General features: G+C 39.0%; 3 protein-coding genes and 1 pseudogene across 3 annotated transcripts; all 4 read left to right on the top strand.

Annotated features, from left to right (window-relative positions):
- Positions 1-1,155: 1,155 nt before the first annotated feature.
- On the top strand, positions 1,156-4,169 carry LOC137953387 (probable WRKY transcription factor 14). The gene is made up of 3 exons (XM_068800762.1): positions 1,156-1,703; positions 2,415-2,555; positions 2,873-4,169. Exons 1-3 carry the CDS (start codon positions 1,156-1,158, stop codon positions 3,480-3,482), a joined length of 1,299 nt encoding a protein of 432 aa, XP_068656863.1. The 3' UTR covers positions 3,483-4,169.
- A 3,467-nt stretch (positions 4,170-7,636) lies between these two features.
- On the top strand, positions 7,637-11,763 carry LOC137952720 (uncharacterized; annotated as a pseudogene).
- On the top strand, positions 11,673-12,041 carry LOC137952719 (auxin-responsive protein SAUR77-like). The gene has a single exon (XM_068799779.1). The coding sequence runs from the start codon at positions 11,673-11,675 to the stop codon at positions 12,039-12,041; it is 369 nt and encodes a 122-aa protein (XP_068655880.1).
- Positions 12,042-12,763: 722 nt separating this feature from the next.
- LOC137953704 (uncharacterized) lies at positions 12,764-16,631 on the top strand. The gene is made up of 6 exons (XM_068801179.1): positions 12,764-12,993; positions 14,436-14,588; positions 14,818-14,911; positions 15,156-15,238; positions 15,606-15,759; positions 16,318-16,631. Exons 1-6 carry the CDS (start codon positions 12,874-12,876, stop codon positions 16,551-16,553), a joined length of 840 nt encoding a protein of 279 aa, XP_068657280.1. The 5' UTR covers positions 12,764-12,873; the 3' UTR covers positions 16,554-16,631.
- The last annotated feature ends 28 nt before the right edge of the window (positions 16,632-16,659 follow it).

Below are 16,659 nucleotides of genomic sequence, written 5' to 3'. Positions count from 1 at the left end.
AAATCTTACTTGTTGTGCATAACTAGAATGTGGAAACCACGAAAAGAACCGCCGACTCCTTACAAAGTCAATCTGGGAGTTGACTTTTTTAGTCTTTCAAGCAAATCATAGCCCGTGTCCTTGTTCTTATCTCTCTCCTGCTTCAATCCAGAAAAATTGAAGCTCTCAATTAGAGAAGAAAAGAAAAAATAAAACTTGTCATGCCGGCTTTCCTCCATGAAGGACCTTCACTTGCAGCTTATACAATTTGTTGAATTCATAAATAGTTTGCTATTAATATTGAAGTTGCGCAACTCTGTAGATTCATTCTGACCGTTAATGGAGGAAAGATCGAAGGAGATTAATGGAGAATTCTTGTTTTTTATATGGTAGTTTCAGAGTTGCCAGAGAAGGAAAACGAAATTAAAGGATGGGAATATGTCTCGAGTGGAAATATTTTAATCGTAACGGTAACTTGCCAGTTTTATTTTCAGCAAAATGGAAATGATTTTAAAAAGATTAGACTGTGCAGGAATTTTTTAAAAGGGGACTGGTATCGAAACGCTGGCCGAGAAATGCGGCTACTTGCCGCCTTTTTATCTTTTTTTTTTCCTCGACAGCATTTAAAAATGGACCTTCGGAAAGGTCTTCACTAATCTCTACGAAATACAGCGCGAGAGAGAGAGAGAGAGAGAGAGAGATTCCTCAATTGAGAAGAAAAGAAAAAAAAAAGAACGGGTAGCAGAGATTTTGACTCCGTTTGGTTGATATGATTTAATAAACCATCTCCATGCGCCCCTCTTTCTTTCTCTTGTTGCGTATGGGGAAGAACTGTTAATGAAAAGTCAGCGTTTGAAGCTGATCAAAATGAGAAATAAAACGTTTTCTTCTCTGTCTCTCCTTCTCCCTCTAAAATAGGGAGTCTAGAAAAACTGCTGCTGCCTTTGTTTGTTTTGAAAACGAGGATTTGCGTCGAGTTTCAACTCCCACTCTCTTTCTCTCTCCTTCCTTTTGAAACAAGTCCCATCTCCCACGAAAACACTTTCTGTCCCTCAATCATGTATAAAACTCGTATATGAAATGCATGGTTTAATTGCTTCCTCGGCGTGTGATCAGTCTGCTGGAGATCAGAAGTGTTCTCCTGTTACTGGTCTTTGTAGATTTTTAGGTTGAGGAATGTGCAGTTTCTTCTGGCAGAGAATGGAGAATGATCAAGGGGATCTCGCAGATATAGTTCGAGCCAGCGGCGGCGGAGCCAACAGCGTTGCATCTAACAACCCCATCTCCGATTGGCAATTTCCTTCAGAAGCCACCAACCTGCCGTCCGGGATGGAAGACCCAGTTGAAGATTTCGGCGATCCTTTCTCTAGCATGAGAAATCCTTTGCTACACGAATTGGACTTGGCGGGTTCCGTCTTCTTCAACAGTTCCAACCCCGCAGGTCTGGTCAAGATGAACATGGAGGAAGAAGAGAGTGTTGCTGAGGGTAATTTTCTCGCTCAGACGATTTTGGGTGGAGATATGAAGAGGCCTTCTAATATCTTCTCTAGAATGCTTCAGATCTCCCCAAACCCGAAGATTGCCATTTCTCCCAGCAGTAATTCTCCCTCGCCCGTGGCAGCCTCTCCGAGGGGCGGTTCAGTCGCCACTAGCTCCTTAGGATGTTCAGTAGATAATGGAGGAGTTCAGATTTCATCCCCTCGGAATCCCGGGATCAAACGGAGGTAAGTATTAATTAAGTCGCAGGCCTTCGATCTACTTCTGATCATCTTCCCCTCTATGTACTGTGCATTGATTTTATACAACACCCTCTATCCTAGCTTAATAAGCTTCAATATTAATCTCATGAATTCATCAATGCCCAAAATAGATAAGCAACCATAATGGCATGTTTTGCCTATAACATTGATCGGGTTTGCCGGAATTCATGGCGGAAATCTCAGGGCAAGGAGTTCTGTGAAATTTTGCAAAGGTCGAGTCTGTGTCAAGGAGTAGATGAGAATAGTTATGAGAAACTCTCATGGAGCTTCTTCTTTGAGTACTGCAATCATAGACTTGGTTTTCAGGGGTCTTAACCTGGATGAAAAGGGGCATATTTAGCTTTCATGTAGTCATCTGAAACTTGTTTTTGCCTAACTCACCAGAAAGAATCCAATTCCTTCATTTCTGTAGCGTGCTGTTGCTCAAGAGATGACCCTTTGGCTTTTCCGCCGACTGTAGCCTAACCACGGGATCTTTTCCACCATAAAAAACAATTAGCAGGAAACCCAAAAATAGAGAAAGATAGGGAAAATACTGGCCATACACGACTGTTCTTCTTAACAATTTTGAAAATTGATGTCGACACAGTGCTTCCACCACTTCTGAGTGTTTTGGTCACTTGGAATGCAAAAGAAATACAGTTTATCAAAACAATTTTGCTTTTGTCAATTCAGAAAGAGCCAGGCAAAGAAGGTGGTCTGCATTCCGGCGCCTGCAGCTGCAAACAGTAGGCCAAGTGGGGAAATTGTTCCTTCTGATCTTTGGGCATGGCGAAAGTATGGGCAGAAACCAATAAAGGGTTCTCCGTATCCAAGGTGATTTCACTTCTTCTTGTATTTCGTTTCACTGAAACAAGAACAAATGAGATCTCCACTAAGCAGTACTATAGATTTCGTAAGAGAAGCACTACTAGAAGCATTTTTTCTTTCTCCCTTTGATTCTGCTGACTAGTTTGAGCATTAAATAAAGCATTTTCTTTCAGAAGAGAAGGAAAACAAAGATCATCGTTCTGAATAAAAACAACAGAGAAAAAAAAATTCTCTTTCTTTCAAATCATCTCGTTCACATGAGATCTTGAAATATGATCTTGATTTTAACTCGACTGGTAACATGGTTTTTCCTTTTAATACAGAGGTTACTACAGATGCAGTAGCTCCAAAGGCTGCTCTGCAAGAAAACAAGTTGAGCGGAGCCGAACTGATCCAAACATGCTAGTCATCACATACACTTCTGAGCACAACCATCCATGGCCGACACAGAGAAACGCACTCGCGGGTTCCACACGATCCCAGCCGGCCAAAAGCAATGCAGCTTCCAAGAATCCAACTTCAACTAGCACACCGAAACCCACAAACATGAAGGAAGAACACAAGGAGAACCAGAACAACAACACTTCTGCAGTCACGGCTGGTGGGTCAATGAATCCCAGCACGGTTAAGGAAGAAATGGGTGAGACTGATAAGCCAACTACAAAGATGGAAGAGCACATCTTCGATCCAACCCATCAACAAGGCCTCCACCCCAGTTACAGACCGATTCCTCTGCCTGATTCCCACCAACCTGACGATCTTTTCGCTGGGTTGGGGGAATTAGATCCTGACCCATTAAACCTCATATTCTCACAAGGATTTGGAGGGGAGAAATCTGACGAAGATGCAGAAAACAAGGAAGCATTGGATCCATTCAGCCTTTTTGATTGGCCAGGAAACTCGTTTGGAGGAGAAACTAGGAAGGGTTTATAGCAAGACCTTGGAGTACTAAACACCATTTAAAACAATTAATCGTGCTTTGTTTCTTGATGGTGCAGTTTCTTCATTCAGGGTCTGGTTATAAACCTTCTTTTCTAGTTTGAGATTAAGTGGGGAGAGATGATCATTTTACTTTTTTTTTCTTTTTTCTTTTTTCTTTTCCTGTTATTCACCAGAACAGTCTGCAGATTAGATAGAGAGAGAGCGAGAGAGAGAGAGCGAGAGAGAGAGAGAGAGAGAGAGAGAGAGAGAGAGAGAGAGGGAGGATGGTGTTGGCTGATTGGGAGCTAAGACCCAGCAGACCCACATTCTTTGGAATATTGGAGGATGGGACAGAAAGCTTAGGAACAGAAGCATTCAACAGTAATAACAAGTACATCTCGCAAGATATGACAGAAAAGTCAAGCCAAGGAGTTGATATGTGAGAAGGGCTTTTCCACTTTCTCTTGTCTTTCCAAGTGGGAAAAATAATTCAACTCCCTTTTGCCATATGCGATTTCTATAAAGAAGATAGGAAACTGTGGGGTAGAAGGAAGGAGAAAGGCAAAAGAAAAAGAGCTTTTGACTTATTCCTGTAATATCTTTGATTTCCTGTTCAAAACCAACTTACCAGTGCTGGGAGAGAGAAAACAAGCGTTTGGGTTCCTCAGCTTTCTGTTTGTTGACCCCTTTTTCCTCCAACATGTCACAGATTGGAGGTTTAAACTTTAAATTCCAGTGTATAACTTATTGAAGATTGTTCCTGAGAATAATAACTTGACACTATAATTCAAGTTTATATCTGATTTACGTTCATTTCTCCATTCTCCCTGACAGTTCCTCAAGCATAATCTATGAGTATTCTTGTAGTTAGCCATTTAAGAGTTGTGTTCGTGCAGTTACTTAAAGGCAATTTATTTCTTCAATGCTTTCGGTTTGAGTTTCACAGCCGCATGTTTGAAAGGAGGTTTCACTTGCGAGTGATCTCTGCTCGTTTATGTGCAAGCAATCTTGGGAAAGCAAATCACTGAAACCATTGCTTTGGCCGATACGGAAGCATTATATGGGAAAACAATTGTCTCGAGAGGATCTTCTGGCTAATACTTTCTGTACGTCTAACGCCTTGCATGCATGCACTCTATAACAAAGTGAACATTATTTTGAAGTAAACTAAGTTTCTTAAACACTTAATAAACACTGTTTTAGAACTGAAAGGGGAGTGTGGGTCTTCCAGGCCAGGAGATGAAGGAAAAAACCAGCTTATTTTTGGTACCATATTCTGCATGGGGATTCTCTTAACCAGGTTTAAGTATGGTCTCTACCTGTTTTCAAATGTCATCTAGTAATATCAGATAACCAATCCAGGTTTGCCGGCCAGAAACTCTAATAAGAAAAGCTTTGATCCTGTTGGCTTTCAACCTCATGATAGTTGAACTGTTAGATCAAATGCACTACTGGCCATTATGATTCATTGAGTTGATTTTTTACTTTTTTTTTACTGATAACAGCTACAGGGAATAAAACGCAACTATGGAACAATTGTGGGCACATACTTGCTTTTGTTCAACTCATATTCTGTGTTCTTATTATGGTAAGTTATTCTTCTATCATCATCTTCTTCCTTTTCCATTTTCTCTTGCTTTGCATATGCTGTAAATGTCTCTTCTCTTCTTCAATTCTGCTGTTCAATTTTTTTGGATTCTTCTTATCATCTAGAAAGAGTAAATTTCCTCTCACAGGGGTATCTGTATCATTGTGTAGATTGGATTGATGAAGACGGTTGTATTTCCCACATTTGAAGCAAATAATAGCAAAATAATGACCTCTCGTTGCTTCCAGAGTAACATAATGGGATCTTGTATTTGATTGATCGTTTCCGGTGGAAGAAACATTTGAACTTTGAATTTTGAAAAATACTGACAACCTTTTTGCTCAAAAGAAGGCCTGCGCCTGTAGCAAAATTACGCACTTCCGTCTTTCGCAAATTCCTCCACTTTGGTGAGACAAAAAATAAAAAATAAAAAATAAACTACTCCTGTTGCTCTTTTCTCTTCTCGCCGAAAGTTTTCGATTTGATGGAGAATAAACCATCAAAGGTTTGAAGCCAGTTGCAGGCATCCAAGTTATGGAGCAGACTGTAGCCATTATGTTTTAATGAATGGAAGCACTGAAAGCTCCATCTCAGATTGTTTTGTGTTTACACCACGTGCTTGAAGTTTTGTCCCAGAGAAGAAGTTTTACAGTGTCAAATTGTCCATTGAAATGCTAAACAGCTCAAAGACAAGAACAGCAAAGTGGGTGTCCTTTGAAAGTGATGCACAGACTTGGGGACCAAGCTCATGGTGGTCCTTCTTGAAAGATACCAGAGAAAACAGTCATAATTGATAATGTTGATTGTTGCAGACCATTAGGTTATCTAGTACAGCCACTAAGAGAAGGTGTCACAACGCCATTTGCCACTGTTACTCGATTCTTCAATCACATTCTCTTGAACAGGTGACATATCATGTTTCTGGCATCACCATCACTGGGTTCCTCCTCTCACTCCACTCCTCGGACAGGGATTGAGCTTTCTTGTGGCATCGTGGATTGTGACTGCAGAACCAACCAGGTGCCTTGGTTCTGGACTTTTCTTTACATGAATCACAGTCACAGCTTTTTAATGGAATGGAACCACCAAATATTAACCACTGAAGGAAGTGACCACATGAAATGCATCAAAGACACAGTTTCTTAGTGGTAAACCACACAATTCCCATCATGGCAAAGATAGACGACTAGAAATTCTTCTCAGATGTCTTCGGTTGTTTTATTATATGGAACATTAACACCAATCCTGCTAAAATTAGTGTGGTTGATTCAAAATGACTAACAAATGTTTAAGAAGAATTCTTCCAAAGTAATAAGTAGAAGAACTTTTCAATTAAAAATTTATTTTGAGACTATGGTTATCGCTCTCCTTCGCGTATGAACCTTCCTTATCATCTCTATAAGTAAGACCTATTTTCACGCTATATTAAAGTTGGGTTTAGTTCCATCTCAAAATGACTAACTGAAATTAGATATTTTCCCAAAGTGATAAACACAAGATTTTTTTAATTCTAAATCTATTAGTAACATTTCTTAGAAGACTCTAGGGTTCATAACACCATTTTGGAAAAAGACCAAACGTTTCCTATACGCGATAAATAATTTAAGGCTCGCAAGTTTCTATCTATTGGCCTATGAAACATACGTGTTTTTAGGATAATAAGCTTTTTTTTTTTTAGTCAAGGAGAAATTCATTTTACAAAATAGCTGAAATCGACAAACTCTTCCGCTATGGATGCCTCGATACGTAAATAGACCCCCAAGATGGAGACCTGAGCCGAGTTTTAAACCTAAGCCTAGAACTAGACTCAAAGCGGGTCGAAACGGACTCACTTCAAATAGAAGGGGCAAGTCTGACTCCACTATTAACGGTGTTCTTTTAGACAAGCTCTATCATTTTACTTAGACCTCTTTTATTGATCTCCCTAAATAGATGACATTTTATAGAGCTTCCATTCATAGGAAGCTTTTGTATCATATTGGATAGAGAAATACAAGAAACCCGTTGATTCCTTTCCTCTAGATTGATCTCAAGGTGAAGGCAAAAGAGAGTGAGCTTAGCAGTCAAAGGACCTGTAGGAATTCTGTGCATGACCCAGAAAATGAATTGGTCACCTGGGAACCGACACTAGTGTAGCTGGATGGATGCTTTGGTCGCTACAAGTTTCTAAAGTTGATATGCCTGGGACACGTTATGACAATGGTCCATCCCCAAGTAATCACCACATATCTTCATGACTAAGTAGATGTGAATGTGAGTACTATTTTTTTTTCCAAACATAGAGAGTATCAAGGCAAAACTTTGAAAATGCAAGGAAACAAATATTTCACTATTAATGTGGGTCTAAATAGTAACCAAGTAATCCTTACAAACTATGTTGAGCCTTTTGAGAGAGAAGCTACATGTGGTTGAAGAGGCAACTCTATGAAGCCTTGGTGTTATTGTATGTCATACGTCCTTGTGTCAGCGGACGCCGCTCGCGAGCTCAGAAACAGAGCTGTACAGGCATGGCGCAAATCGCCTCTCAGCTTAAAACCTCGTTCTTAAGAAATCTGCCCCTTCAATGGCCCAACCTTTAATGACCCGAACGCGGATTTTGTCGGCTTCTTCGACTATTAACATGAGCTTGAGAGCAGGCATCGTTGGTCTTCCTAACGTGGGGAAGTCTACTCTCTTCAAAGCTGTTGTAAGCCCATTTCTCTGTTCAGTTCAATGTAACTGGAATCATGCGACTTTGCTATGCTATAATTTACTGGAGTTTGTTATGTGCTCGTTTAGTTCGTCGGAATTGGAGTTTGGAGTTGCGTATGGCCACTTGTTGTAGGCCTAGAGGTACACGTATCATTTGTTAAACTTCAGCCATCTTCATAGAAAATTTTGCAGGGAAAACAAATTGTGTTGACTGTAAAGGTCATCGTATCTAGTTATTAGCTGCTTCACTGTTTCCCCTATATCTCCCAGTATATGTGTGTCTGTTTTCTTCTGCTTCCATTATCTTATCATTCTTCTGGAAGGGATTTAAATTCTAACCCTGTGTACATTTATTCTATTACTTGAGCTGTGACTGAGCTATTCTTGGCTTTGGAGCAACTTTGACTAAACTGTTTTTAGGTAGAGAGTGGAAAAGCCCAGACTGCTAATTTTCCTTTCTGTACAATAGAGCCCAATGTTGGCATTGTTGGAGTTCCAGACCCATGTTTGGATGTGCTTGGAAAACTCAGCAAATCTCAACGAGTAGTTGCAACTTCTATTGAATTTGTGGACATTGCAGGATTGGTAAAAGGGGCCAGCCAAGTGGAGGTATGTACCATGCTTTGACCTCGGCATCAAATAGCATTGAAGTTTCTTTTTTCTGTGGAGAAATTTTAAGCGCTATTCCTTTTTTACTTTTCCATTTTTTTACTGCTATGTGCAACCCTCAAGAGCATTAGCTGGTGCTGACTGCAATATATTGTGTACATTATGTATGATGGTTTTGTGCTTATTGCTATGTGCAGATGTTCAAAAGTTTCTTATTCTTTGAATATGGTCTGGGAAATAAGTTCCTGTCACATATTCATAGAATGGACTCTATACTTCAGGTGTATGCTTCCTTTTATATGCAAATGTAAACTCCAAACTGTTGATTTTTTTATTTTTATTTTTGTCAAACCTTGTGGACATTTTCCAACTAGGTCTGTTGTGGTCCTAAAATTGGAGTAAACATTATGACATTAATAAACTGACCAGTGATTAAATATTTCTCTATTCTTTTAATAATCTCTAGGCTGTGCTCTGCTGTGAAGATGATGATACTGTTCATGTGAATGGAAAAGTCAATCCAAAATTCTCAGATCTTGACCAGGTATGAAAGTTAGAGCTTGTTTTATACAAATAGTTTAGATCTCACTTTTGGTTAAAGTATTTTCTATGCACGGATAAATATAACCAAACATTGAGTAGAAGTTGGATGGGACCAAGTTGTATGATGTAATTGTAGAAAACCTTCTGCGGTGAACCATGCTTTCACAATCACGAATTAAACCCTGAATGAAATGAAACTGATAGGATTAGGATGTTTTCAAGAATTTCTGATAGAGAAGAGAATGGATAAACTCAAAAAGGGCAAAGCAAAAGAGTCCATGTCAAAAGTCAAGGTACAATTTCAGCTTTCATGACAGACAATGTGTAGTTATTACCCAAATGAGTCCAGCTGTCTTAACTGCAACTGCTTATCTCAGGAGGAAGCTGAGAAATCATCTCCGGAAAGAATCCAACAGGCACTTTTGGAAGGAAAACCAGCACGTTTGGTTTCTTTAACAGATTATGAAAAGAAGGCAGTTCAACATCTTTGATTACTAACAATAAAACCTCTCATATACGTGGCTAATGTTGCTGAGTCTGATCTTGTTCAACCTGGGGATAATCCACATGTAAAGCAAGTGGGAGAACTTGCATCAGAGCTGCAATCAGGGCTTGTAACAGTATCTGCACAAGTAAGGTGCTTAATTTAAGCACCAGTGGGTAATCTCATTGTAGCCTTACTACATGCTTTTATAACAATAAAAAAAATAAAAAATAATAGAAAGCATTGGTACATGCTTTTTGCTCTAGTCCTATTTTTAATCTACTTGTTTTGTATAAACTAAATGAGGCAAGGCATTGTGCTATTGATGATTAAGATTTATGGCATGACAGGTCGAGTCGGAACTGACTGAACTTTCACCAGAAGAAAGAAATGAGTATTTGAAATCTCATGGGGTCAGTGATAGTGGACTGGGGAGCCTTATTAGGGCAACTTATCAACTATTAGGCTTGTGAACTTACTTTACATCAGGAGAGAAGGTAACATTTATATTCAAATAAAACATCTGTTTTTGTGCTGTCACTTTCTTTCTTTCTGTTGGCTAAAACTGTTACCTTCTCAAATTAATTACAGGAAACCAAAGCATGGACTATTCGTGATTGCAGGTTAGCTTAATTAATCAGTAAAACCCTAGATTGAATGATGTGGATAGAATGTTATATGAAAGTTTATGCTTTCATCATTCAGGAATGATGGTACCACAAGCTGCTGGAACAACTCATTCTGATTTTGAAAGAAGCTTCATTCGAGCTGAAACTGTAAGAAAGTCATTCACATATTCCATAGTTTTGTCTTTCTAGCATCCATAAAAAGAAGCCTTAAAAAATAAAAAAGAATAAACTTGTTGACTTAGGAATAGGCAGAACTACATATATGGATATGTAGAGCAGGTAAGTCTTAAGTTTGTTTTATGTAAAATCTAAAACATATCATGAACTCTTTTTTGTTTTCTGTAACTACAGAAACTGATCACTTCCTTTAACCAAGGTGTCTGATTATCTGTTTAACTAATCAGGTGTCATATGATGATTTTGTGGCGGTTGGGTCACTGGCCACTGCAAGGGAAAAAGGACTAGTAAGTTTGTTACTCTTGACTGGTATTGAAAAAACTTAATAAAAGGATAGATGCAACAGCAGCATTGGGATATTTCCGTTGTTATGGCCCCATTTATTTATATTGACATTGGGTGGTGGATTGATATAACTGCCAGATTTACTGGACTGCACTTTAGACTATACTAGTAAATCAAGTCCACCACTCACAAACTCTTTTCTTGAGGAAGTGTGGCTAACAAGATGCCTACAATTCACACCAACCAGGTAAAAAATATATGTCAGGGCCAGCTGCAACATTGACAATCTGAGAAATGGGTTTGCTTATACCATTTCTTAACATATAATAATGAGAAAAATCTCTCTCAACTACCTCGTTGGATGTCCACCTTCATGAACCATATATGTTAAGCAGTCACAGCCAGTTGTGATTGACATGGACTACTTGTTTTACTGCAGCTGAGATTGGAGGGGAAAGACTTACGTGGTACAGGAAGGTAGATATCAACAGGGATATGCTGCCCCTTGTCTCTGTTAGGCAACTTTTGGAGTTATCACTCTGGTTGAGTCTTCAATTATTTCCCAAGATAGGATTCAGCCATGAGACTACTTGCTGAATTTATGAGTTTACTCGAGTCACGAGTCAAATCAGTGACTCATGTACACATCTGTATTTTGTACGAGTCGGCCAGTGGGAGATTCTGTAGGACTGGGTCGCCCTCAGGTGCCTTGTCTCAAATGATGAGGCTGTTATGACCCACAAATGCCCATCAACGGCCCACGTGAAGCTGTTTAGTTCAGCAAGACGACAAGGCCCTGCACGTGCACATACATTGTGGCTGAGCCAGTCCGATTCATCGTTTCAGGGCCCTCCATGCCCATTTGGACGTATTCTTCCAGTACAATGAACACATGAGGGGTTGATGTCCTGCCTTCAACAGCTTGGCAATTTGCCGGCTGCAAGCGCTCGTTGTGTGCACGTCCGCCATTGATTACAGATTAATTGCTTCTGGTCTTTCCGGTTTCCGGGCTGTAAAAAAGCAAAGAATGGGACCCAGATTGTTTGGCTTCTATGGTCCCATGCCCTTTTGCATGGAGAAACAATGATAGGTCACCCACCGTGAAATCTTGCACCTGTGTGATTGTATATATCAAGCATTGCTCGGATGGTGATTCAGTGATTCCCTCTCTCCTCCCTCTCTTTAATGTTCCAGAGATGAAGAAGATGAATGCGTTACTGAAAAAGTGTAAGAGTTTGTCTAAACTGGGGAGGTCCTCTTCTTATAGTAGTCTCAGGTCCAAGTCCAGTAGGGAAGATTTTGGGGTTGAGATGACAGAGGAGGAGCAAAGAGAAGCTGTCTTCGTCGGCAGCTCGAGGAGGCGCTATATGATCAACGCCAAGCTCCTGGACCACCCTCTCTTGAACGCTTTGATCGAGAAGTCCAAGCATAATGCCGCAGACATCTCTGTCAAGTGCGAAGTGGTCCTCTTCGACCATCTCTTGTGGATGCTCGAGAATGCCGATTCTGAAGCTTCTGCTGAACCTGAATCGTTTGAAGAACTCGCGGAGCTTTACGCGTATTGAAGGACTTTGGAGTTTGTTTATCTCTGGATAAGAAGATTACGGCTTAGAACACAGATGGATCTTATCGTCCGCAAGTTGGATCGCTTGATATGTTGCTTTGATTCATACTACTCTTGACTCTCTTAACAGTGTGTATATCACCCGTTTGGGGAAATGTCCATGTTGGTCTCCGCAAACGCTTTGCCAGTGTCTATGCTGTCTTCCTATCATTGCTCATTTCTTCTTCTCACTAATAAATAGGAGAAAACATTAATCGATCCTCATTGATTACTGTAATACTGTTTGTTGAAACAAGGGACTCTTGCATTAATAAATTTGCGAATGCTTAAGAAGTAATTCATGAATTTCTGGAGAGTGGAGTTTCGATCAGTGCTGGGTATTGTCAATTTTTTTGGCAAAGCTTTTTGGCTGTTTTTATCAGTTTCTTCTTCTGGAATTATGTCTGTCTGAGCATATCCGAAGTTTTTTTTTCTAGTTTCACTTGGACAGCCGACAAAGTATCCCTTCTGTAACTGACGATCCATCCTCCACCTTCCTTGGTAGATTATCGGTTTGTTAAATTACCACAGTACCCTTTCGCGCAATTTATTTCGCCCCTTGTATGGTTTTGGTGAAGGAGAATAGCTGAACGCCCACCTTAATCAGAATCACCAAACTGCCATAAAATCTTGACAACTGGAAAGGCGACATTTTTCACCAAACTGCCATAACATCTTGACAACTGGAAAGGCGACATTTTTCTCTCCTTTTCTGCTTCTCAAACTCCGAAATCCAAACTCGAAGCTTGAGACTTGATGTTCCGCAATCGTCTCCTGGACTGTTAGAACTGCAAATGAACATCATGGCTTCCCCGTTGCGTTTCATACAAAGAGCCTCATTCTGCCAATCTGCATTGCGCTGGGAAGGAGTGTCCATGGTTCAGGGAGCTTCCAGGGGAATAGGACTTGAATTTGTGAGCAATCTTTTGATAATTGAATTGTATTGTATTGTATTTATGGTTGTTGCTCTTACTTTTTTTGTACTTTTTCTGCTTTTTCGTTTGGAAGAACAATTATGGGTTCTAGGGGTTAAAGCCCCCTGAGTTTCTTTCATTTGCGTTCAATTCTACGTGCTTGATTTCAAGAAAGAAAAGCCTATTCTGTTCAGTTGATTCTAGACGATTTCTGGTTCCCATTCTGGGAACTTTTGAAATAACTGGGGCGCCGTATCTTCACCGCTTTCTAAAATTCTTTAGGTGTATGCCGAAAGCTCCTGTGACTGCATCTTCTTCTGCGTTCTCCTAGAACCAAAATTGACAGTTTGTCTATGTATATTGTCGGTTGGAACTTTAATTTGGTGCCATTGTCCAAACCATTTTCCATGTTGTAGGTTTGTGTAGCAATATCAGATTTTAACTGTTTTCTTGTTCATTTGAGATTCACATCATGTTCCTGGTTTTAGTGTTGCTTTCTTCTTTCTATATGCTCGTAGGGTTTTTGATGGTCCTTCTTACTTTCCTTCTCTGAAATATTTGTTTGGAAGTATCTCTTGAGAAACTTTTCAAAAATTTTCATTGCCTATCAAAATTTGACAATTCTGTGCTTTATTTGAAGGAAACTGGTTTACCTAACACCAGAAGTTCCTTTTGTTTGGGCTTTTCTTTATTCTTTAATTAGTTTCAAATTTTATGGTTATCTTTTATTTTTTACAACAATTCATTCTTGTCTTGAATACAGTTGTTTATAACATTCACAAATTGTGAGATTCTAGATCCACATTAAAGTTCACTTGTTGAGATTATTGCTAAAGATTTCATCTTGTTTTATTTATTTGATTTCTGTAACACTTTCATTTGTATCCTCTTGAGACAATCTTTAATGAATTTGATATTTTTTTTTTTACCTGATAGCTTTCTGTTGGTCCTCCTTGTATCTGTACAGTATGGTCATCTCAAGGGCTTATACTTTCCACTCTAATACTTGTTTCTTTTCAATTAATTTCTTTTGCTTGATTCTTGTTTTTCGTCCACTTTCTTTTGCACTTTCATGGAAGGAACAGGAAGAAATGTAATAAACTTATCCTGCTTTTTTAAGCTTTATTCATTTATATGTTGGATTATTTGTGAATGGCGTTAACTTTGCTGCATTTATCTTAGTCTCCATGGACATAGTTGGTCTGATAGAATATTTCCTCATACATGTATGTTGTTAGATCATTGCATTACAAAGATTTCTTGTCTGAAGACTTTGTCACTTGATAGATTTTTTAGCATTCTTGGAGTCAGACATGGTGGGTTACTCCTTTCACTATTATTTTTGACACAGGCTGTCTCTGGATGTTTAAGATAAAGGAGCTAAATGCATGCTAAACTGATTAGAGATCTGGAATGATTTTACCGTAATGTGTGATGAACAGGTTAGGCAACTCTTAGAGAAGCAAGAGAAAGGACGTGTAATTGCTACATGTAGGAATCCTAGCGGGGCCACTGGCCTTCTGGATTTGAAAAAGAGGTTTGAGGAACGTCTTAACATACTACCATTGGATGTAACAGTTGAGAGAACCATAGAGGTAACTCAAAAAATGTCTTGGTTTTCCCAAAAGCTGATAAAGCAGAACTGTTATTGTTTTCACTTTATTCAAATGTTTGGTATCTACACAAAAGGAACATATGTTTGGGCCACAGGGTTGATACTTTTTCCTCATTTAACCTTTGCCACTTGATACTTTGTTCATTTCCAAAGGTTAGTTCATAAAGCAGCTCTTCTGCAACACTCAGATATGTCATTTGTATTTGCAGGAAGCAGCAGATTCTATTAGAGAAATATATGGATCTCTAAACCTTCTTGTTAATGCGTCTGGAATTCTTTCAATTCCTAATGTACTGCAGCCGGGTTGGTGTTCCTTAAAAAAATCAAAGAAAGTACAGCAGTGTTTCACCAATTAGTGGTGGTAAAATTTTGCTCAGAGGAATGGAAAATAAAGAAGAAAATTTGATTTCTCTAGTAATGAATCAGTTTTTTTTTTCCTTAGAATTAAATCTGCTTTTTTTTTTTCTAGATGAAGAAATTTTCCCCTTGATGCCTTTTGTTTGTCAAAAACAAATATTGGAACTTATTATATGGGATTCATGTGCAGAAACAACATTGGCTAAAGTACAAAAGTCATCTTTAATGCTTGCATATGAGGTAAACGCAGTAGGACCAATCTTAGTGATCAAGGTACATATATTTGATGCCTTTTGAATCTTGCTTCAACACTTATATGTGAAACTATTGATTGAGAGTTTGTTCAAGATTGATGGATATGACATTATCACTTTTCCTCTGTCTAAACCATGGTTTTCTGTACTGCCATATCCGGTATCAGGTGACATACCACATTTTAGGTAGATCAATATGGTGCGTATCAGCCAATACTGACTGACTGATACAGACCTTGGTGGTATGGCTCCTATGTTCCAGATATTTATATATATGCGTGTTTTTTATTTTTGGGTAAGCATTTGTGTACCTGTATTGATATGGCAAACCTTGGCCTGATCTTCCAATTGATAAAACTGACACCAATCACTGTGAACTAGAGCAGCACTTATGGCCACTTCTAAAGGCAGGAGGTGGGTGTGGAACTGAAAGAGATGTTGCAGTTGTGGCAAACCTAAGTGCTAGAGTGAGCTCCATTGGGGACAACCATTTAGGGGGTTGGCATTCATATCGTGCATCAAAGACAGCACTTAATCAGTGTATAGTACTGTACTTCGTTTCCTTAATTTATTATGTCAATATTCAATCTCTTAGTAGTTTGGGAGGATATAATATGGCTTTACCAGGATGCTTTGAGACCTGTTGATGTTGTCTCATATGCAGCTTTACTGGTCTATTTCATAAAAGATCCAATTGCATCAAATGGTTCATAACTGACAATATCATGAAGCTTCCCTCTTTCACCAGATATTTGGGAATGGCCATATATCATCATCTCTTTGGGTACATCGAGGCTCCTGGGAAGCCTATAGTATTGGAAATCTTAACAATTTCAGAATCTTTAGATGCAGCCCTGGACTTGAGCTCCAGCAAACTGACTTATAAAGCTAATATCTATTGCTGAAGATCAATTCATTGGATGATTCTAAAGAGAAAGGGCATTCTAAACATTAATCAATAGGAGAAGCACTGAAGTACAAGTTCATGGATGCTTTTACTAAGGACTTACATATTCTAGTTTGCTGCCAGAAGATTTATAATGTATCAAATTGCTTCTTTTTTTTTTTCTGAAATTTTCTTCTCTGCTGTTACTGAAGTGACAAAGACTATATCGGTGGAGCTTGCACGAAAGAAGGATCCTGTTTCATGCATTTTGCTGCATCCAGGTACTGTAGATACAGATCTTTCAAGACCATTCCAGAGAAATGTTCCAGAAGGCAAGCTGTTTACTAAAGAATTTTCAGTTGAAAGGCTCTTAAGTATAATCAACAGTACAAAACTTAGTGATAATGGCAAGTTCTTTGCTTGGGATGGTCTGGAAATTCCTTGGTAAGTTACTTTGGTTGGAAAATATTTTTGTCAATGTTTACTCTGTAATTGAATAAACGAGATTAAAGTCTGCTTTTTTCACCAATTTATCTCCACAAATTAAATCATAA

The sequence above is a fragment of the Aristolochia californica genome, unplaced genomic scaffold (genome assembly GCF_029961685.1).
Source record: "Aristolochia californica isolate CCGP_79_NKW_82.1479 unplaced genomic scaffold, dmAriCali1.0.hap1 SCAF_16, whole genome shotgun sequence".
NCBI classification, from domain to species: domain Eukaryota; kingdom Viridiplantae; phylum Streptophyta; class Magnoliopsida; order Piperales; family Aristolochiaceae; genus Aristolochia; species Aristolochia californica.
This window is presented reverse-complemented; position numbering and strand designations above follow the sequence as displayed.